Below are 22,920 nucleotides of genomic sequence, written 5' to 3' on the forward strand. Positions count from 1 at the left end.
GAAATTGACTACTTCTCTTGTAGAAACATTTGTGCGTTGAAAATGCCTAACCACTTGTATAATCTATTTGCATACACTTCAAACAGACATAGATACCCCACCAGACACGCCACTATGGGTTTCTTCACTGTACCCAAACCAAAAACAGGTTTAATGCACCTCTCAGTTATATAGCGAGCCACGTCATAGTGGAATACTCTGTCACCAGAGGTTACTCAGGTCACTCAGGCAAAAATAAAGTTTAGCTTTAAAAAGCAGATAAAAAAACATGTATCACAGCGCCTCTCTCTTAAGATCATATTTAACTGTATATAAGACTATGAATATGCACATATGAATAGTGTGGAAATAGAATTCCAATATATAACTTTCCTTGTTTATAACTGTATTGTACTTCTTTGTCATGTATTTGTATGTTTTATGTGAAGTTAACCTAGTCTGTGTGATTTTCCCCAAGAGGTAACAATAGTCAAATCACAGTACATAAGAGAGAGTATTATGGCAAATCTAATAAAAGACGGTATTTATAGTCTTTCATTTGTGAATCCTTAGGAAACAAGACTTGGGTTTCTTGCCAAATAACTGTAACCTTGGGTTTTTGGAAAAAATATAATAAAAATGTCTGGATAACTGTATTATAGCATATGAAGTGTGTGCAATGCTATTCATGGTGTGCAGTAGCCTACTGTAATGTATGTACAATGTTTTGGGTCAATCCTAAAGCCTTGCTGCGATTGGTCCGTGAAGGACCACATGACTAGCAAGTCACGCGCTTTCCAGGAACCCGTCAGGAAGAAGATAAACAAAACAAATGCAAGAGGAAGGCAGCGTGGACTCCATTGAAATGGCTTTATTATTGCTCAGATAGGATTAAACACGAAGCGAAACACGACACAAAACTTTCACATGGGGTTTCTAACGGTGAGTTGAACGTTTTTCAAACCATTTGAAAACTTTGTGCATCATGTTTTTTCGCTGGATGCTTCTCACCTCTTGGTAAGCTAACGTTAGCTAGTTGTATCTGCTGCTGTGAGAGGGGCGGGACGGAGGCCATACTGTAGTTGGTAGGGAACAAGATTTAGCTTGTTTCGTGTGAAATCCTGGTGAACTAAAACCGCTTACCTATTTGAAAAAAAAATTAAATCACGAATAGGTACTATATGTGCAGGAGCATTGTAGTTCGTTACAAGAGCTTTATTTTACAAAATATTTTTTGGTGTTTACAAGATTAAAAGTGTAAACTTGATTAATCATGACGATGTTGAAGCCAGGTGCTGCCAATCAGGCATTCCCCAATTTAATACATGTATTGGTCAACTAAAATCAACACACATCAAAATCCTCTCAGGGTACACGCCCCCCTCCCCTCCCCTCCCCCCAACCACAACCAGTATGCTGCTAGAGAGAGATCGAGAACATTCTAGGTAAACTGAGTAGAGAAAAAATACAACAGTTGACAGATTGGCATTTCGGGGATTTGAAGGAGTCAACTAGTCCGGACAGTCGTCAATGCTTAGCGAGCTAGTTTTGTTCAGTTACTGAAATCTCCGTGTCGCGTGTTTGTTATATTGACTATATGACAAAGCTAGACATGCGTGTATTCTGTAAGATTTATAATAAGAGGATAACATAGACTTCTGTAAAATTATCCCCTATGCGAATTCTACGTGTCATGGGGTCATTTTGCATGTATTTAATTAGCTATTTAGGCCACACAAACAAGCCTTTGAATTGTTTGTTTTCTGTCTCAACCTAGTTATATTGAGATGGGCTATGTTTTTCTCTGAAGTACCTCCTACGATTGGCATCAATGTCGACCATTCGCGCATATTTTAAGGCGGGCTATGACTGCGTTTTGACCAATAGGACTGTAGGATTGCGTGGGCGTTGGCCCAAGTAGTACGTTGGTTTGACGTTGCATTTGTTTGTGTCAGGGTCGGTGTAGTGTTAGTGGGTCAGCCTAAAAATATATATAAATTCAGTTGATTAGTTATTGTATTTTTTTACGGTTTATTTATCGACAAGCCGGTATATTAATATATATATATTTGACCATATGCCTCTCTGAAAGTCAGATTTTGCCGAGGTATTCATTAATCATTAGCTAGATCCTCATCGCCTGTAACGCTAGACAGCAATCGGGGCCTAAATCTAGTTTATAGGTGATAGATGTGAATACTTTTAGCCAATTTCTGCGTATGTGATCGATTTTCCACCATAAACTTAGGGGTGGCCAGCGTTACAAATTTGATGCAGAATGCGATGCATGCTGAGAATACCACACATTTTTGCCTTGGATCTTTGCTCACCTTTAATATTACCTTCAATATTAGCAGAATAATATGAAACTTGGACATATGTAGCAGTGCTAGTTCTATATTTTTTTTGTGCACGGCAAAGGGGCACAGGGGAGGACCCTGTGTTTCTAGAATACTCCTATCCTGGCCAAAAAAAAAAAAAAGCATATTTCAATATGCCTATATCAAATACACTTTTATTAGTCACATGCACCGAATACAACAGTGAAATGGTTACTTACGAGCCCCTAACCAACAATGCAGTTAAAAAATATATGTGTAAGAAATAAAATAAGTAATTAAAGAGCAGCAGTAAAATAACAATATCGAGACTATATACAGGGGGGTACTGGTACAGAGTCAATGTGTGGGGGCACTGGTTGAGGTAATATGTACATGTAGGTAGTTATTAAAGTGACTATGCATAGATGATAAGAGAGTAGCATAGGTGTAAAAGAGGGGGGGCAATACAAATAGTCAGGGTATATATGATCAGTTCTTCCTGTTGACAAGCAAAGCCACAGAGTACGACCAGGTTTCACGTTGAGGCCACAGAGATAACAGCTTGTCTGCTCTACAGTTAGATTCATCCTGTGACATGTCAGTTATGAAAATGGCGTGGCCATCAAGAACCGGAAGTGAGGTATTCTTAACATGGTCTAGGTAGTATAGTACATATTAGTTGTTTTATGTGGTGTCAGATTACTGGATACTGGTATGAAAGCAGGCAATGAAACTTTGCAGCATCCTGAGTTGGCCTTGTAGGCAGGTATCAAACTGTTGTATCTATCAGTCCAAAACAGGGTGAACTATGAGAGCGCATTCATATGATGTCACATGCATTTCACTCTAAGGTCTACAACTGTTTTATTCAGGGCATTTGACAAATAAGATTTGATTTGATGTGCCCTATGATTTTCCCTTTCTGAGAATGGTGTTATGTTCAGTGTTTCCCCTATATTTTTTTTATCGACATAGGTGGCAAAGTTAGCGTGCGGGGGTTAATGGACATGGCCAATGGCGTGGTCTAACACTTACAATTTTAGAGGCCCTCTTCTTGAAAAAAATGTTTGCTGTTTTTAAAGTTAATGTCCTGCAATTAGTGACTCAAACATAACAAAATCAATGGGGGCCCAATGCCATTACATTTTGGGAATTTAAGATTTTCCCTTACTGTCTAGTTTTTATTTTGGTTGTTATACTGAACAAAAAATTATACCGCAACATGCCACAATTTATACGATTTTACTGAGTTACAGTTCGTATGAGGAAATCAGGCAATTGAAATAAATAAATTAGGCCCAAATGGATGGATTTTAAGATACTTAAAAAAAAAAAGTAGGGGCGTGGATCAGAACCAGTCAGTATCTGGTGTCACCACCATTGCCTCATGCAGCGCGACATCTCGTTGGCGTAGAGTTGATCAGGCTGCTTATTGTGGAATGTTGTTCCATTCCCCTATAATGGCTGTGCGAAGTTGCTGGATATTGGCGGGAATTGGAACATGCTGTCGATCCAGAGCATCCCAAACATGCTCAATGGGTGACATGTCTAGTGAGTATGCAGGCCATGGAATAACTGGGACATTTTTAGCTTCCAGGATTTGTGTACAGGTCCTTGCGACATGGGGCAGTGCATTATCATGAGGTGATGACGGCAGATGAATGGCATAACAATGGGCCTCAGGATCTCATCAAGATATCTCTGTGCATTGAAATTGCCATTGACAAAATGCAATTGCGTTTGTTTTCTGTAGCTTATGCCTTCCCATACCTTAACCCCACCACCACCATGGACCACTCTTTTCACAACGTTGACATCAGCAAACCGCTCGCCCACACGACACTATACACATGGTCTGCGGTTGTGAGGCCGGTTGGACGTACTGCCAAATTCTCTAAAATGACATTGGAGGCAGCTTATGGTAGAGAAATTAACATTAAATTCTCTGGCAACAGTTCTGGTGGACGTTCTTGCAGTCAGCATGCCAAACGCAAACTCTCAACTTGAGACATCTGTGGTATTGTGTTGTGACACAACTTCACATTGTAGAGTGGCATTTAATTGTCCTCAGCACAGGGTGCACCTGTGTAATGATCATGCTGTTTAATCATCTTCTTGATATGCCACACCTGTCAGGTGGATGGATTATCTTGGCAAAGGAGAAAGACTCACAAACAGGGATGTAAACAAATGTGTACACATCATTTTTGAGAAAAGCTTTTTGTGCGTATAGAACATTTCAGGGATCTTTTCATCTTTTCAGCTCGTGAAACATGGGACCAACACTTTACAAGTTACGTTATATTTTTGTTCAGTGTAGTTCTCAAATATGATCTTATTTAAAAATAGATATTCTACATACTTTTTATCTGGTTTTAGTCATTTATTCTGAAAACATTTTAAGATCTCAATGTTATTTTTTGCCTGCTGCAGCCAAATTAATATAGGGAAAACACTGATGTTGATGTTTGTGTGCCGGTGGGTGAGATCCTTCCACCTTGTAGTTGGTACAGGAGTGTGGCTGTCTCTTTTATCCCACACAATCAGATTGTAAAGGTGGGCTCATGTTTCCTAAGGCCTTGAAGGGCTTAATGCCTTTCCACTTGTGTTGAGAGACCTTTGAAGCCAGCCAATGCAGAGTAAAGTTGTGTTCATCAGGAACAGCTGGTGCCATCCATTGTGACCCATATCAGTTTAGTGCCCATAGTAAACTGACTTAACCTGTCCACCTGTGTGCTTAGCATAATGAAGAAGCCATTGTGCTTTAGTCTCTGGTGATATCTAGTTTCAAAATGTTAATTCATGCACCCAAAAGGCTAAAACATGTAGCCTACCCTAATATAAATGTAATACACTGCTGTCAATACAGGGGGTGTGGCACATAGTAGTTTGTCTGAATTCTGCTATTATTTCTGCCCTTTCGCTTTTCTTTCAGTTCCTTATTCGGCCGTCAACAGAAACCAATCATCAGAAATCTGACTAGGAAGTGAGTGGTCAATCATAAACATAAGAGAGAGACCTACTCTGTAGCGTGGATTTTAGAAATGGTTGCAGAAGGCAATACATCATGCAGTGTGTTTAACTTCCAGGGGGATGCCTGTGTAGAGAGGACAAAGATATTAAAATGGCAGTTCAGTGCAGTAACCAGGCAGGCAGTTTTGCATGGCATCAGCCGATTGCAGCAAGGGCTTCCCCCAAAAAACACAATCGCAGTCATTTGAGTTGCTCTAACAGGTGGGTGGATTTTCGCAGGACCAGGACTGCACTCGTACAGATGGCTCAAAAGTTTTCCTTTGCGTGGCATATCACGACTCTGTTCACTCCTAAAGTGTGCTAGCTGGCTTGGGGAGGGGGATTTATTTTTTTCTGTTTCTTTTGCGGGCTGAGATGTATGCAAAAGCAGACAGATGATACGCACACCAGGAGGAAATGACGTCATCCGCTAGGCTTGGGCGATATACCGTTTATACCGGGGTATTTTGGAGGTTGAGGCACCTGCGTGCTTAATTATAAGTTAAGTATAAATATAAGAAATCTAAGATGTATGTCAAATAAATTATATCCAGCTCAGGGCTTCAGCTATGCATTTGGTTTGCTAACTTACTAAGTGGCTAGATGTCAAGATCAAGCTTCTTGGTTACAGCAGAGACATTCAATCTTCTCCGGGATATGTTGGCAATTTTTTTTTGCTTAATTTGAATCAAAACATTTTTTAAGGAGCTGGATTGTTTTGCTTGGTGTTGCAGCTGGCCAGAACAGTGCCCGCTCTCCCCAGCATATTTCTCATGATTTGTTATGCAAACGGCACGCAGCGACTCTGCTCCCCCTGTTTGTGACTCTTAGTAGGCAGTGGGGAAAGGTAGCTAGCTAGAATCGTTTAAAAATAGCCTAGACACCGTGTTGGTTCAAATTCTGTTTCGCATCAAACTCATTTTCTGGATCCGAAAGGCTGCAACCGGACAATGTCTGCAACGTCACTCGGCTTCGACAAGGTCTCTTTTACATGGGCAAGCATGGAAGGGCCCACAGTTTGCACTGAGCGTCACCAACGCAGTCGTGAGTTAAGCTCGCTCACACTAGAGTTGATGGAATTAGGCTGTGTTCCGATTTAAATGAACAGCCGGTCTTGACAGGCACTTTCAGAAGCAGTGTTTGACGATCTGCACAGAATCTCAGATTGTAGGAGAAGTTACATTATTGCGTATTAGATTGTAGGAGTGCCATATGCTGTCAAGTCTACCTAGTATGAAGGTGAAGTAGTGAAATGTGCAAACATATGTCATATCTTACTAATTTAACCCTTCCATTCCCCCTGTGTTCTCTCATCTCGCTCCAGACACCAGGGATCAGAAGAGAAGAAGGCGAGACTTACATGAGTCACTGAGTTTTCCACAATAAAGAAGACTTTGTTGCTTAACCCATCTATTTTTCTACTGGTGGTTGATATCATCCAAAGACGACTGGGACACGAGGTGGAAGAATAATTCACCATAAGGAACAGAGATCGGTGCTCGGCGATGCCTCAGGTAATGGAAGGGAGGGTTCTTTAGAAGTGGTCCAACTTTAGTCACTGGTCTCGCCTTTATCTTACAATTTACCAACTTTCAGCACAAACAACCTCTTCAGCAAAAACAACTAGGTTGCTGGACAGTTGATTACCTTTATCCATAACGATGCATCTCAAATGTTCACACATTGTTTTCCTGAGTCTGTAGCTTAAAACTGACAGACCTAGGCCTAGTTGCCCTGCAATTACACCGTGGATGATATACGGCGAGTTCCAACGTTGGTCATGGGAACGTTCATGGGAACATTCCCACATTCATCCTGGCGTACACAACACCACAAATGTTGTATGTTCATTGTTACTCCCCATGCTTAACTAAATGTTTAAAGTGGTACTATACCCACTGATTCTTGAAGAATATACATTTATAAATGCCTCATGAACTGTCATACCCCATCAGTACCTAAAATATAAGCTTGTGTTACTCCGTTGTTTGTAAAGCCTAAAAACAGATGGCCTCTTTTAAACTACGACTAATCATCTCTGCACCTTTTCAATAGTTTGGAATGTTTATTTATCCTTAGCCCAGCATCAGTGGAATGGATCTTCCCTTTGGGGATTTCTTTCAAAATTATACTTTTGCTGACCAGGCACTAACCAGCACGGACCTGTTGGCGAGTAACACAGACCCAGACTTCATGTACGAACTGGTAAGTGTTCTCCATGCAAAGCGGCCTCCGGGCAAGATCACAGTTTACAGAGCTCACATAGAATCAGGATAGAGAGGTGGCCTAGTAGAGAACACAACCCGATATGGCAATACAATTATAAAGATGTAACATCTCTTTATTTACACACACAATATTGTTGAGTGAATATGGTTGCATACTTAGCCTTATCACACATCTGTAAGACAATAACATACATTTTAATGTAGCTTTTTATCTCTATACTTCCCTTTCCTCCCCAGGATAGAGATATGACCAATCGCCAAAGCCCTAAAGGTGATCACTTCACAGTGGGGGATTACAAGGAGATGGAGTGTGGGGAGTACCTCTTGGAGCTGGTGGACAGTGACCCGGACTACAGCTCTAACTTTGAGCAGTGGGATACGTACTGGGAGGACATGACCAAGTACACCCGCTTTACCAGCTGTGACATCTGGGGCACCAAGGAGGCAGGCCTGGATGACTTCTCCAGCCCCTACCAGGACGAGGAGGTGATTGGCCAGACCCCCACCTTGGCCCAGCTCAACAGCGAGGACTCGCAACCACCTGTGTGTGACACGCTTTACCACCCTGATCTGCTGATGGGGGGCCAGAAGCAGCACACCTCCCTCCCCCCACTCTCCCTGGGCAAGAAGATGGCCGCCCGCCCCGGCCCCTCGTTCTCCGCCTCCTGCTCCAACCTGGTCAGGGACCCCCTGGGTGACTTTGCAGAGGGTTCCCTGAGCGCCACTTGGCCTGTCCCCTCCACCACAGAGACTATGTCCAAGGCCCAGGGTCCCAGCAAGATGGCTGCTCTGGGCCACCACTGCAACGACTATGTGCGCAAGGCCACGGTTCGCGTCAGCATGCCTCGCCGGCCCCTAGTCGACATGCCCATGGCCTCCCATCAGATTGAGTCTGAAGACCACTCCCCGTACCCCAGCAAGCCCCCTGAGGTGGCCACCACATCTGGCTGTGCTGCCCCTGTGGCTGCTACTGCAGCCTCTGCCTCTGCCAGCATCCTGGCCTATGAGAAGAGAGAAGAGCTACCTTGCCGTGAGATGCCCCCCGCCTCAGTGGGCACATCTGGAGCTGTGCCCCCCATCCTCCACTACCCTGTGGCTGGGGCCAAGGCCAGCGAGACTCTGCTGACTGCCAGCGGGAGTGCCCTGGGACCTGACCCAGTCTCTGACAAGAAGAAGGAAGAGGAGCACAACTACTCCCTGTTCCTAACTCGAGCCAGGCTGGCTGGGAAAACCCTCACTGAGATGGAGGAGGAGGAGGAAGAAGAAGAGGTGGGGGAGATGGAGGATGAGGAAGATGCTGAGGGGGTGGAGCTGGATGAAGATCATGATGAGGGTTTCGGCAGCGAGCATGAGCTCTCTGAGAACGATGATGATGATGATGAGGATGATGATGATGAGGAGGATGATGATTATGAGGGCGATAAAGATGACGACATGAGTGACACCTTCTCCGAGCCAGGTAGCCATGTATCAGGTAGTCATTTCAATGTCTATGCACCTTAAATTATAGTAACCATTTTTTGTTTTTCATGTGAAGTAAAGTTAGTCGCTGAAGGTGCCCACTTCAGAACAGCGGGTATATTACTAATGTCAGCTCCCTGTAAAGAAAACATCACCTATATTTCTTGATGGGAATCTCTTTGTAGCTGAAGGCCGGGAAATGTTTTATTAAAATAACATTTGTGATAGGTTCACTTGTTCCCTGTTGGAAATCCTTGATCTGGCCCATTGTGTTACAGTGAGTCATTCTGTATTGTAAAGCAGGGGATTTCAACCTTTTCTTGTCCAGGGACCCCCCCCAGGCAAACTGGCGACCCAGGGACCCCCATAGTATGTTAGCAAACTTCTTTCTTTTTTTCCTTCACATGTCTTGTGAATGAAAATGGCAAGGAGAAGTAATCAACATTTTTAAATAAATAGATTTGGTAGATAGTTTTTCATTATTTTGACCTCCCCACATTATAATTGGAAGAGGAAGTGTAAACTCTTAACAGCCTTTTAGCTAGAAGGGTGACTCAAAACACATTTTCCGTATGAGCTGCTATTTAGCTGGTTAAACAAAGGTTAGCCTTTGTGTTGGCATTTTTGTGTTGGCAAAAATGTCCAAGTCAAGGAAGCTTGCCAGCAGTCTATTCACGGGTGCTTTTTCAAAACCTTTTAGATACTGCAGAGTGAGTAATTTGCTACAATGAGTGTCATTTGCTCTATTGTAGATTTTTTTTTATTCTGTTGATAGCAATATTCCTAACATATTTTTGCAAACCCCCAGCAGTCCCTCGGACCCCTGGTTGAATACCCATGTTGTAAAAGGATCTGGAGAATGGGGTCATGTTTGTGTTTTGGGTGTCTATGTGAGCCTTGCCGTTCTCTATGGGCCTGATTCAGACTTAAGAAATATACGCCTTTGCTACGCACTTCTCAGTAGTTGGTATTCAGATTTATGAATACTTATGCAGGTGCGTAACGGGCATTGCATGCATACTTCCCTTGCGAGTGCTGAATACCATTTCATTCAACCACTGAGAACTTTCCCACTTGCTGGCAAACGGGTTTTCTCGTCGATTTATCTAAAGCATTCCCTTTAAATTTGGTGTACCTTTTTTTAATTAGGCTTTTCTCAACAGACTCCCTAGAATATATGGAGGGAACGGTTCAGAATATTAGGGATCAATGAAAGAAAGCCATGTAAATGCACTCATATTCCACTCCTGTTCAGCACCAATTTGTCAGGAAAAAAAATACTCTGATCTTGTAATATTATTTATGGTTAGGAAAGTATTTGTGAATAATAAAAACACAGGTTTGGAGAGCCTTTACACACAAAATATATTTGTGAATCAAAAAGAGTGGTTTGATTCATCCTGAATGTTGCCATATTCAATTGTTCAATCCATGAAATATTGTAAGGCGAAAAAAGTGTACAATAGGGGTTGAACAGTAGTCTATATAGTAGTCTATAAATCTACCCTAATAATCCTCACTAATCATGGAACTGTGATGACAACGGTCCAGTCCTCGTCAACTGTGTGCCAGGCTCCAGGTTTAAACTGCTCTGTGTGGTCTGCCTTCCATAACGATTCAAATAGGCTACATGTCCCAAATTATTGCACAACTTGTAATACGTCAGCCTAATATGATCCACTATTGCTAGCGATCCTCAGGAACAACACAAACGTGACAGAGGAAAGAAAGGTAAACTATGTAATGGATTGATGCTAAATGTAAGGAAACTAACAGTTATAAATATATGTGGGTATAACTGACGGTGGCTACCGATAGTGGCTGATATTTAACACGATACAAATTATGAAAAATATAGTGAAAAGTCCGGGCATATTATAAAACATTCTAGAAATCAACCCGGTACATTTGCCGCTATACTATCATTTGCGCATGGCTACAGACGCCTATAGCTTGGGTCTCCAAATTTCATCCCTGCAAATTATAAAGCCAGCATTTCATAAACTTCACTGTGGAAAAGGTAATATGTTGATATGCTTCAGTTTTCTTCCATTAGTGCCATAAGGTAAATTGGATCTAAAACAATTTTAATTTACTGTATATTCACAATCCCCTTATCCAAATGGCTTACTCATTTACCTAGCTCTTACCAAAAGTGCTTATCAATTTGTAAATTACAGTTATTTCTATCGGGGGGAGAAGAGAAGAAAAAAAATGTGTTCCTCTTGGAACCGACAAGTTCATAATTTCATTGCGCGTAAAGGTGGTGGAATTATGTAGGAATTAAGTCAAGGTCAGAATACGGCATATTTGTAGACACACCTTAATTTCTTTGATCTCCACCCCAAAACGTATAGCGGGTGAATATCATGCTATTCTCCTGCTTAAGTTCAGGGTCAGAATACACATTGAAAGAAAAGTGCATGCTTTCTCGAGTCGGAATTCCCGCCTATGCGATTGGGACAGTATGATCATCAGGCTCAATGGTTTATTTATACTGTTTTATAAGTGATCAACTGAAGCTCTATGCACTTTTCTCATCCTCACCCTTATCTCCCTCTAATCTTTTCTTTCTGATCTTTCTTTCTTGTGTTGTTCCCTCGCCTCTCTCTCCCTCATCCCTGTCCTGTCTGTTGTAATCAGGATGTGACAATGACACAGTGGGGGACGTGAAGGGGCTGACAGCAGGGATCTCCAGGAAGAGGGGCAAACGCCGCTACTTCTGGGAGTACAGCGAGCAGCTCACCCCCTCCAAGCAGGAGCGCATGCTCAAGCCCTCCGAGTGGGACAGACAGACCCTGCCCAGCAACCTCTACCAGAGGAACGGCCCACACCACGGTGAGACACACAACTTTATCTCTCTCATAAACACACACACTCATACTGGTCAGTGGTCACATGTGCACTGAAAAAATATATAAATGCAACATGCAGCAATTTCAAGGATTTGACTAAGTTACAGTTCATATAAGGAAAGGGCCGTGAATCAGAAAACCAGTCAGTATCTGGTGTGACCAGATGCAGCGCGACACTCCTCTTTTGCGTAGAGTTGATCAGGCTGTTGATTGTGGAATGTTGTTCCACTCCTCTTCAATGGCTGTAAGTTGCTGGATATTGTCGGGAACTGGAACACACTGACGTACACGTCAAACCTGAGCATCCCCAAACATGCTCAATGGGTGACATGTCTGGTGAGTATGCAGGCCACGGAAGAGCTGTGACATTTTCAGCTTCTAGGAATTCTGTACAGATCCTTGCGACATGGGGCCATGCATTATCATGCTGAAACATGAGGTGATGAATGGCACGACAATGGACCTCATGATCTCATCATGGTATCTTTGTGCGTTCAAATTGCCATTGATAAAATTGTGTTTGTTGTCCGTAGCTTATGGCTAGAAATCATTAACAGGATATTTTAAAATGAGTGTCTAACTTTTGGGATAACTGGTCAATTAAGGTAAAAGGTTGTCACTTTTGACCATAGCATGGGTTGGTAACTTCCATAGCAATATATTGAATTATAATCACCAAAAATTACTTAATTAACTACCAATCGTATCCACTTATTGTTGAAGTTTATTATCCAAAAGGTTCAAGTCATTAATTTGTAAACTTGGAAAAGTAGGAACAACCTCATAATATAACAAAGTGTTCTTAGTAAGTCCAAGGAAGTGGAATTGCTTTGCAAACCTTCATATATTCTCTCTGAGGAATATTAACCTGAAATTTACCAATGAACTCCTCAAACGGCAGAAACTCCCCAGTGTTGTCTAACAAATCACATACAAAATGAAAACCGTTGTCAAACCAAAGGCCTTTTGAAAATTGATTTCCTATTCATTTTAATAACTATTATTCCAAATCAATGTTTTTCCAGAAAAGTTAAATTTGCTGGTGAAACTTAGTACCAGTCAAAAGTTTGGAGACACCCACTCATTCAAGGGGTTTTTCTTTATTTTTACTCTTTTCTACATTGTAGAATAATAGTGAAGACTTCAAAACTATGAAATAACACATGGAATCATGTAGTAACCAAAAAAGTGTTAAACAAATAAAAATATATGTTATATTTAGCCAACCTTTGCCTTGATGACAGCTTTGCACACTCTTGGCATTCTCCCAACCAGCTTCACCTGGAATGCTTTTCCAACAGTCTTGAAGGAGTTCCCACATATGTTGAGCACTTGTTGGCTGCTTTTCCTTCACTCAGTGGTCCAACTCATCCCAAACCATTTCAATTGGCTTGAGGTGAGGTGGATGCCAGGTCATCTGATGCAGCACTCCATCACTCCTTCTTTGTCAAATAGCCCTTACACAGCCTGGAGGTGTGTTGGGTCATTGTCCTAAAGAAATGATTGTCCCACTAAGCGCAAACCAGATGGGATGGCATACCACAGCATTCTGCAGCGATAGCCATGCTGGTTAAGTGTGCCTTGAATTCTACCTAAATCACTTAGTGTCACCAGCAAAGCACCATCACACCACCCTCTCCATGTTTCACGGTGGGAACTCCACATGCGGAGATCATCTGTTCACCTACTCTGCACCTCAAAAAAACACAGCGGACCCCTTTTAAATTCTCAGATTTGTTAAGAAATACAGCTAGTAAATCTGGCTAAAATAAATAAGAGGAGATATTGGACAACTCTGCCTAATTCCTCTAGCAATAGAGAAACGAGGGGAGGTTCCATTACTCATAGCTAGCGAACTGCTAATGTCATTATATATCATCTTTATCACTTTTCAGAAGTTGTGCTCTAAAGTGTCAAAAGCCTTTAAAAAAAAATTCTAAACAATATAAAGCCATCATCTTCTATGATCTCACTGTAATCTAAAATATCTAAAACTAATCGTATATGGTTATGAATACTCCTTCCTTTTAATGAAGGCTGATTGAGCTTCACAGATTTTTATATCATCGAGGCCTTTTTGCAGCCTATTGGCATTGACGCGCACACTTTTCCAGTGTGCCAGTGGCCATCGAAGGTGAGCATTTGCCCACTGAAGTTGGTTACGACGCTGAACTGCAGTCAGGTCAAGACTCTGGTGAGGATGACGAGCATGCAGATGTGTGTCCCTGAGACGGTTTCTGACAGTTTGTGCATAAGTTCTTTGCTTGTGCAAACCCACAGTTTCATCAGCTGTCCAGGTGGCTGGTCTCAAACCATCCCGCAGGTGAAGAAGCCGGATGTGGAGGTCCTGGGCTGGCACGGTTACAAGTGGTCTGCGGTTGTGAGGCCAGTTGGACGTACTGCCAAATTCTCTAAAATAATGTTGGAGGCGGCCTATGGCAGAGAAATTAACATTACATTATCTGGCAACACCTCTGGTGGACATTCCTGCAGGCATGCCAATTTCACGCTCCCTCAGAACTTGAGATGTCTGTGGCATTGTGTTGTGTGACAAAACTGCAAATTTTAGTGGCCTTTATTGTCCACAGCACAAGGTGCACCTGTGTAATAATCATGTAGTTTAATCAGCTTCTTGATATGCTACACCTGTCAGGTGGATGGAATATCTTGGCAAAGGAGAAATGCTCACAGAGATATAAAATGTGCGCACAAAATTTGTACGTTTTTTTTTGTGCGTATGGAACATTTCAGGGATCTTTTATTTCAGCTCATGAAACATCGCTCCAAACACTTTACATGTTGCGCTTATATTTTGGCTCAGTATAGAAGCACACACCACAAACTACCTATTCAAGTATGAATTCTCACATTTACAGTTGTACCTGATCAAAGCCACATGCTTCATAGTTAATTACTTACAGTAGATCACAGGTTATACATGTAACATGGCTGTTCCATTATTAATAATGTACATTCATGGGTTTTGGATGAATCCATTTGGATACAAATGCATCTGACTGTCCCTGCTGACAAATGAGAAATGTCTCAGTGGTTAACCGGCTCGGTGATTGGCTGTGTGAACAGGGAAGTACAATCTGAAGAAGTCTCGACGGACGGACGTGGAGGACCTAACCCCTAACCCTCGGAAGCTGCTGCAGATTGGCAACGAGTTGCGTAAGCTCAACAAGGTGATCAGCGACCTGACCCCGGTCAGCGAGCTGCCCATCACAGCCCGCCCTCGCTCCCGCAAGGAGAAGAACAAACTGGCCTCCAGGTACTGGATTCTCACCTTTCAACCTCCATATGTTCAACACTCAGTTACAGCGGGGTCTGAAATTTGACACCCTTGATGAAGATGAGCAAAAATGTCTGTATAAAATAAAACATTCAACTACCGAGCTATATTGTATGTACATTTTTTGGGGGAAATTATATTATTTTATACTAATACAATTGCTTAGACAAAGAATTGGTTTAATAGGTACGCAATTTTTTTTCTTAAAGGTAGGGGTAAAAATTGACACCTGTTTTCAAAACCTCACCTCGCGACCATAATGTTTTATGAGTTGGAGAACACATTGGGAGGGATCTTAGACCATTGCTCCATACAGATTCTTTCCAGATCCTTGATATCCTTTGTTTGCGCTTATGGACTGCCCTCTTCAATTCAAACCACAGGTTTTCAATGGGGTTCTAGTCCGGAGACTGAGATGGCCATCGCAAAATGTTGATTTTGTGGCCTATTAACCATTTCTTTGTGGATTTTGATTGTGCTTGGAGTTGTCTTGCTGGAAGAACTGATTGCAGCCAAGTTTTTGCCTCATAGCAGAGGCAAGCAGGTTTTTGGCTATAATATCCTGGTACATGGTACCAGGAGGCTGAAACTTTGCCACAAGTGGATCTTCCAGTAAGACTATAACCCCAAGCGCACATCAAGAACTGGTTAATTGGCCATAACATCAACGTTTTGCAATAGGGCTGCAACAGAGGCTTCCTGAGGTGGATTCTCAATCCTTGAAACACAGTGGTGATATCAAATATTAGCGATTAGCGATATTACTGTGCAACCTAGACATTCTATTTTCTAACGAGATTGCAAATCAATTCGTACGTTGTAGTGTTCATCGGTTATGAATGTTTCAACCTCTGTTGAGAAATTGTGTTTTTACTGTCAGTTTCCATTTCAAAGAGTGTATTGTCCAATCTCTGAGTAGATGGAAATCACGTGATCTGTTAGCGAACACATGATGTGCCATCAAGGATCTGGAAAGATTCTGTATGGAGGAATGGTCTAAGATCCCTGCCAATGTGTTTTCCAACTCATAAAACATATATTTAAAAGGCTCAGTGCCGTTATTCTCCTAAGGTGTAGGTATTGAAAGTTATTGAATTAAAGGGTGTCTAACTTTGAGAGTCAATTATTACTTGTTTAAAAATAAAAAAAATAAAAATCTGAACAATTGTATTAGTATAAAATCATTTCCCAATTGTTTTAACATACAATATCTGTATTTGAATATTTTTTTTTATGTACAGTCATTTTTGCTCATCTCTATCAAGGGTATCAGTAATTTTGGATTCCACTATATATGTTCAATGCTCCCTCTCAAGAACCATCCCTTTCTGCTTTGTTAACTTTGATAAACACCACTACTACCACCACCACCACCACCACCACTACCACCACCACTAACTACCACCACCACCACTAATGCTACTACGCCTTTAAACCACTTGTTTGTCTCTCTTTTCAGGGCCTGTCGGCTGAAGAAGAAGGCTCAGTATGAGGCCAATAAAGTCAAGCTGTGGGGTCTGGGCACAGAATATGGTATGTTTTAGGGTGTTCGTCCATAAAATTATTATTTAATTCAATGTTTATGAAAAATGCAATTCAGTAAAGAATTGCATCAGAAAACGGTAGTCCAAACCCAATGTCTCTACCATATACAGTGGGGAGAACAAGTTGAAGTGTACTTATGATAAAAAATTACAGACCTCTACATGCTTTGTAAGTAGGAAAACCTGCAAAATCGGCAGTGTATCAAATACTTGTTCTCCCCACTGTATATATTTCAATACTTAGACTATTTACTCAGAGAATTTAACGCGATTAGAGTGAATAGAATGTAATTACGGCCAAAAAGTGGTCGCTGCTCAATAGAACTCGGGCACTGCTTTTGGGAAGAACAGCGCTAATTTAGCTTGTCAGTTGACATTCGATCTAGTGGCTGCAGATTCGTGTGTGATAACATGGGTTTTTTGAAATGCAAAACAAAATTAAGCTGATAGATAGTGAGTGTGTTTGGAAAGTTTTCAGACCCCTTGACTTTTTCCACACGTTACAGGATTATGTTGAACTGCATTAAATTGTTTGTTTTTTCTTCTCTCATCAATCTACACAATACCCCATAATCACAAAGGAGGGGGAAAAAAAGGTTTTTAGAAATGTTTGCAAATTTTATATGAATAAAAAAAACTGAAGTATCACATTTTCATAAGTATTCAGACCCTTTACTCAGTACTTTGTTGAAGCGTCTTTTGCAGTGATTACAGCCTAGAGTCGTCTTGGGTATGACGCTACAAGTGTAGCACACTTCTATTTGCAGAGTTTCCCCCATTCTCTGCAGATCCTCAAGCTCTGTCCGGTTGTATGGGGAGCGTTGCTGCACAGCTATTTTCAAGTCTCTCCAAAGATGTTCGATCGGGTTCAAGTCCGGGCTCTGGCTGGTGCCGCTCCAGGACATTCAGAGACTTGTCCCGGAGCCACTCCTGCATTGTCTTAGCTGTGTGCTTAGGGTCATTGTCCTGTTGGAAGGTGAACCTTCGCCCCAGTCTGAGATCCTGAGCACTCTGGAGCAGGATTTAATCAAGGATCTCTCGATCCTGACTATTCTCCCAGTCCCTGCCGCTGAAAAACCTCCCCACAGCATGATGCTGCCACCTCCATGCTTGATGGTGGTGCCAGGTTTCCTCCAGGCGTGACGCTTGGTATTCAGGCCAAAGAGTTCAATCTTGGTTTCATTAGACCAGAGAATCTTGTTTCTCATGGTCTGAGAGTCCTTTAAAACCTTTTGGCAAACTCCAAACGGGCTGTCCTGTGCCTTTTACTGAGGAGTGGCTTCCATCTGGACCACTCTACCATAAAGGCCTGATTGGTGGAGTGCTGCAGAGATGGTTGTCCTTCTGGAAGGTTCTACCATCTCCACAGAGCAACTCTGGAGCTCTGTCAGAGTGACTATCGGGTTCTTGGTCACCTTCCTGACCAAGGCCCTTCTCCCCTGATAGCTCAGTTTGGCCGGGTGGCCAGCTCTAGGAAGAGTCTTGGCGGTTCCAAACTTCCATTTAAGAATGATGGAAGCCACTGTGTTCTTGGGGACCTTCAATGTTGCAGAAATTCGATCTCGTGCTTGGTTTTTGCTCTGACATGCACTGTCAACTGTGGGACCTTAATATAGACAGGTGTGTGCCTTTCCAAATCATGTCCAATCATGTTGTAGAAACAGTCTCATAGCAAAGGGTCTGATTACTTATATAAATAAGTTATTTCTGTTTTATTTTAAATAAAATGGCTAAAATGTCTAAACCTGTTTTCAATTTTTCATCATGGGGTATTGTGTGTAGATTTGAGGATTCAATTTTTTTTATTACATCCATTTTAGCATTAGGCTGTAACGTAGCAATGTGTAAAAAGGGAAGGGGTCGGAATACTTTCCGACTGCTGTGTGTGTGTGTGTGTGTACAGTACCTGTCAAGTGTGGACACGCTATTAATAACTATTATTCCTTATCAATGTTTTTCCAGAAAGTTAGATTTGCTGGTGAAACTTACAGTACCAGTCAAAAGTTTGGACACCTACTCATTCATGGGTTTTTCTTTATTTTTACTATTTTTTACTAGTGAAGAATGAAAACTATATAAAAATAACACATGGAATCGTGTAGTAACCAAAAAGTGTTAAACAAATCAAAATATATTTTAGATTCTTCAAAGTAGCCACTCTTTTCCTTGATGACAGCTTTGAATACTCTTGGCATTCTCTCAACCAGCTTCACCTGGAATGCTTTTCCAACAGTCTTGAAGGAGTTCCCACATATGCTGAGCACTTGTTAGCTGCTTATCCTTTATTCAACGGTCCAACTCCTCCCAAACCATCTCAATTGGGTTGAGGTCGGGTGATTGTGGATGCCAGGTCATCTGATGCCGCACTCCATCACTCTCCCTTCTTGGTAGAATAGCCCTTACACAGCCTGGAGGTGTGTTGGGTCATTGTCCTGTTGATAAACAAATGATAGTTCCACTAAGCACAAACCAGTTGGGATGGCGTATCGCTGCAGAATGCTGTGATAGCCATGCTGGTTAACTGTGCCTTTTTAATTCTAAATAAATCACAGACAGTGTCACCAGCAAAGCACCCCCACACCATCACATCACCTCAATGCTTCACAGTGGGAACCACACATGTGGAGATCATCTATTCACCTACTCTGCGTCTCACAAAGACACGGTTGGACTCATCAGACCAAAGGACCAATTTCCACTGGTCTAATGTCCATTGCTCGTGTTTCTTGGCCCAAGGAAGTCTCTTATTCTTATTGGTGTCCTTTAGTAGTGGTTTCTTTGCAGCAGTTTGACCATGAAGGCCTGATTCACGCTGTCTCCTCTGAACAGTTGATGTTGAAACGTCTGTTACTTGAAGTCTTGGGCTGCAATTTGAGGTCTATTTGGGCTTCAATTTCTGAGGTTGGTAACTCCAATGAACTTATCCTGTACAGCAGAGGTAACTCTGGGTCTTCCTTTCCTGTGGCGGTCCTCATGAGAGCCAGTTTCATCATAGCGCTTGATGGTTTTTGCGACTGCACTTGAAGAAAATATCAAAGTTCTTGACTTTTTCCGGATTGACTGACCTTCATGTGTTAAAGTAATGATGGACTGTCGTTTCTCTTTGCTTATTTGAGCTGTTCTTGCCATAATATGGACTTGGTCTTTTACCAAGTAGGGATATCTTCTGTATACCACCCCTACCTTGTCACAACACAACTGATTGGCTCAAACGCATTAAGAAGGAAAGAAATTCCACAACTTCACTTTTAACAAGGCACACCTGTTAATTGACATGCATTCCAGGTGGCCATCTAATGTAGCTGGTTGAGAGAATGCCAAGTGTGCCAAGCTTTCATCAAGGCAAAGGGTATCTACTTTGAAGAATGTCAAATGTAAAATATTTTTTGATTTGTTTAACACTTTTTTTGTTACTACATGATTCCATATGTGTTATTTCATAGTTTTGATGTCTTCACTATTATTCTACAATGTAGGATAAAGAAAATAAAAACCCTTGATTTGAGTAGGTGTCAACTTTTTACTGGTACTGTATATCTACAAATAAACAAAGCTAACAGACTGAATTTCGATACCTAACCTCCGCAAAAAAATCTGATCCAGATTTTCAAAACAAACTTTATTTGTTACATGCGCCGAATACAACATGTGTAGACTTTACCGTGAAATGCTTACTTACAAGCCCTTAACCAACAGTGTAGTTCAAGAAGAAGAAAAGATTTACCAAGTAGACTAAAATAAAAAGTGACACAATAACATTAACGAGGCTATATACAGGGGGCACCGGTACCGAGTCAGTGTGCGGGAGTACAGGCCAGTTGAGGTTCATTGTGAATTTCTGATTCTTTCCCTTTTTTTAATTGCAATAAAAACGACCCCTCTCAACATTGATTGACCAGAGTTAGAGGAATAGAAATCCACGGATCTGGAGATGAAATTACTAGAGTATCAAGTTGATTTTGATTGGTCCAAAGCGCGGAAACGCATCCTAATTTTACCACCTCCCAACGTCGAAATATGGAGGAGATAAAACCAAGAGCTGCGCCGTCTAAATTAGCAATGGTCACAAACAAACTTTCTTATTTAATCAACACTGTTAAGTACAAGCCTATTAAGGTTGTAATATTGTAGAGAAATATCTAATGATTGATTGTGTGACTCATAATGACATAGGCTAAAGAAAATTAGGTTTAGACATTAATTTAGTAGCACCCTCTTGAATTTACCCGCTTTTCATTAAATTCTAGAGCACTGAGTGAACGTCTTATAGGTTTAGCAGTTATGTTGAATAATACACTTTTCTCACTGTCAATTTCCATCTTCAGTTTTGTACATTGTGTGATTGGTAGGCTGGAATATGTCCTTGAGGTTTAGGGAAGGAAGGCTTTTTGCCAACCTCTCTCTTTTTAAAATGAAAAATGTCATTTATTTATTTATCTATTTTTTCAGATCGGCTTCTGTTTGTCATCAACACCATAAAGGAAGAGATGGTGAACAGAGTGCAGGATATCTGCGACAAGGGAACAAGCATGACTGAAACGTTGGACAAACTCATCGAAGAAACCCTTGGTAAGATGAGGATGATTTGTATTTCTTAAGTAGCAACAGAAATATAGTGTGCAGTAGGTTGTCTTCAGTAAATGGCCATGAAATGAGGCACAGACACTCTCTCGTCCTTAGCTAACCTGAGCTTATTGAGTATATTTTGGGTAGTCGGCATTTGATCAAGATTGCAGAGAGTTTTGAGCCCAAACACAGTTTTAACAATGGCTGTTAAAAGCAGCTAAATAACCAGCACACTATAAACGTTTCTTTCTGCAGTGAAGTCCCCTGTTGCCGGGGAGACTTCTGACTTTGTGAACCAGATCCTGGAGAACACTGGCAAGGGGGATCCCACCGGAGGTCTGGTCGGGCTGCGCGTACCCACATCTAGAGTGTAGACAGGCCCTGTAGAGAGGCCTGGTGATGGCACACTCCAAGCCATTCCGCACCATTCTTGTCCCACACTGTAACGGCACACCCTCTGCATGCCCATTCCATCCGCAAACGCATTCCCAATGCTGAGTGGGAAGACATACATATACCATAGCTTCAAATGTATGTATTCACACAATGCGCATGTACAGAAATGAAACTAGTAGCTATCTCTGCACTTAGTAGTCTGTTACTTGCCATTTGTTGCAAGTGGCTAGTGATCTTCACGAGCCACAGTGTTGCGAATTCAAAGCCAATATATGAAACGATACCTCCTGAAATGTTTTATGTTGAGAAGTGAAGCAAAACAGAATGATCATCAGTTCTTGCTGTAGCCATTTCCTGTAGCGTTCAAACGACCCGTTTCATGTCTGCGTACCAGAGTGGGAACGCCAACACAGGATGCAGTTCTATTTAGAGTGAGCCGACAGGAGATATTCAATATAAATATTCTCCTGTCAATCTCATGTCCTTTAATCAGCTGCCTTGTTATTATGTCACCTTATTGAACTGTGTTCCCAGTGAAGAACAGCCACTGGGTATTCCATAGTGTATACTGTTAGGAACACCTAATACCTATTGATGCCAGTTGTCTGCTTTCCCATTCTTGTACCACGGTATTTACATAGGAGGAAAAAATGTAACCCTATACATGTCAACCTGCAAACCACATCATAAGGCAACAAAAACACAGAAGCACCTGAAATACTACGAATATTAAGAAAATAAATAGTATATTTTGACGGAATGATTCTAAAAAAAATAGTAAATGTTTGGGGGTTACACATTTAGGACATGAATGCAGTGAGGAAGGTTGGTTTGCGATTTAGCCTGATTGTTCTGTTCCAATGTCCTGTGTTTTTGCAGTTGAGAAGATCTTTCAAATGGACTTGAGCAGAAGGCCACTATATTCATGGCTAAGATCCTAAGTCGTCTGACTATGAGCGAGATGATGTGATTACAACAATCAATTTTCTCTTTCTATATACACTTTGTTTGAAGTGTCTTCAAATGAAAATGCCATTGTCTTCTTGCGAAGTAGGGATGAGAGTGCTAAAAGTTAAAAATTCCTTAGTTTGGGGTGTTCATATTTGTATTTGATAAGAGTACTATTCATTGTGCCTTGTATTTAAAGTGAGATGATTACAAAAACTCCCAGAGGTTGAAGGATAGTGGACCATTTTACAATGAGGGAGAGCAGAACATGGTGCAGGGAACGTCAAGGTGTGGGTTTGTAATGTATTTCTGCTC

General features: G+C 41.5%; 1 protein-coding gene across 3 annotated transcripts; it reads left to right on the plus strand.

Annotated features, from left to right (window-relative positions):
* The first annotated feature begins 789 nt into the window (after window positions 1-789).
* LOC139583433 (CREB3 regulatory factor-like) lies at window positions 790-22,417 on the plus strand. Of its 3 annotated transcripts, none has more exons than XM_071414518.1 (9): window positions 790-921; window positions 6,637-6,826; window positions 7,392-7,517; window positions 7,778-9,014; window positions 11,645-11,839; window positions 14,941-15,130; window positions 16,611-16,684; window positions 21,145-21,264; window positions 21,517-22,417. In XM_071414518.1, exons 2-9 carry the CDS (start codon window positions 6,818-6,820, stop codon window positions 21,633-21,635), a joined length of 2,070 nt encoding a protein of 689 aa, XP_071270619.1. In that variant the 5' UTR covers window positions 790-921; window positions 6,637-6,817; the 3' UTR covers window positions 21,636-22,417. The 3 variants fall into 3 exon arrangements, with proteins under 3 accessions (XP_071270619.1, XP_071270628.1, XP_071270637.1); XM_071414527.1 differs by having other exon boundaries at window positions 7,778-8,999; XM_071414536.1 differs by having other exon boundaries at window positions 7,458-7,517.
* Window positions 22,418-22,920: the final 503 nt, after the last annotated feature.

This window comes from Salvelinus alpinus, chromosome 1, assembly GCF_045679555.1.
Source record: "Salvelinus alpinus chromosome 1, SLU_Salpinus.1, whole genome shotgun sequence".
In the NCBI taxonomy this organism is placed as follows: domain Eukaryota; kingdom Metazoa; phylum Chordata; class Actinopteri; order Salmoniformes; family Salmonidae; genus Salvelinus; species Salvelinus alpinus.

What these genes read in the sequence shown, in the direction of transcription:
- LOC139583433 (XM_071414518.1), top strand. An exon ending in CAGACTTCATGTACGAACTG is followed by an intron (nt 7,518 to 7,777) that starts GTAAGTGTTCTC and finishes TTTCCTCCCCAG; the next exon opens with GATAGAGATATGACCAATCG. An exon ending in AAGAACAAACTGGCCTCCAG is followed by an intron (nt 15,131 to 16,610) that starts GTACTGGATTCT and finishes CTCTCTTTTCAG; the next exon opens with GGCCTGTCGGCTGAAGAAGA.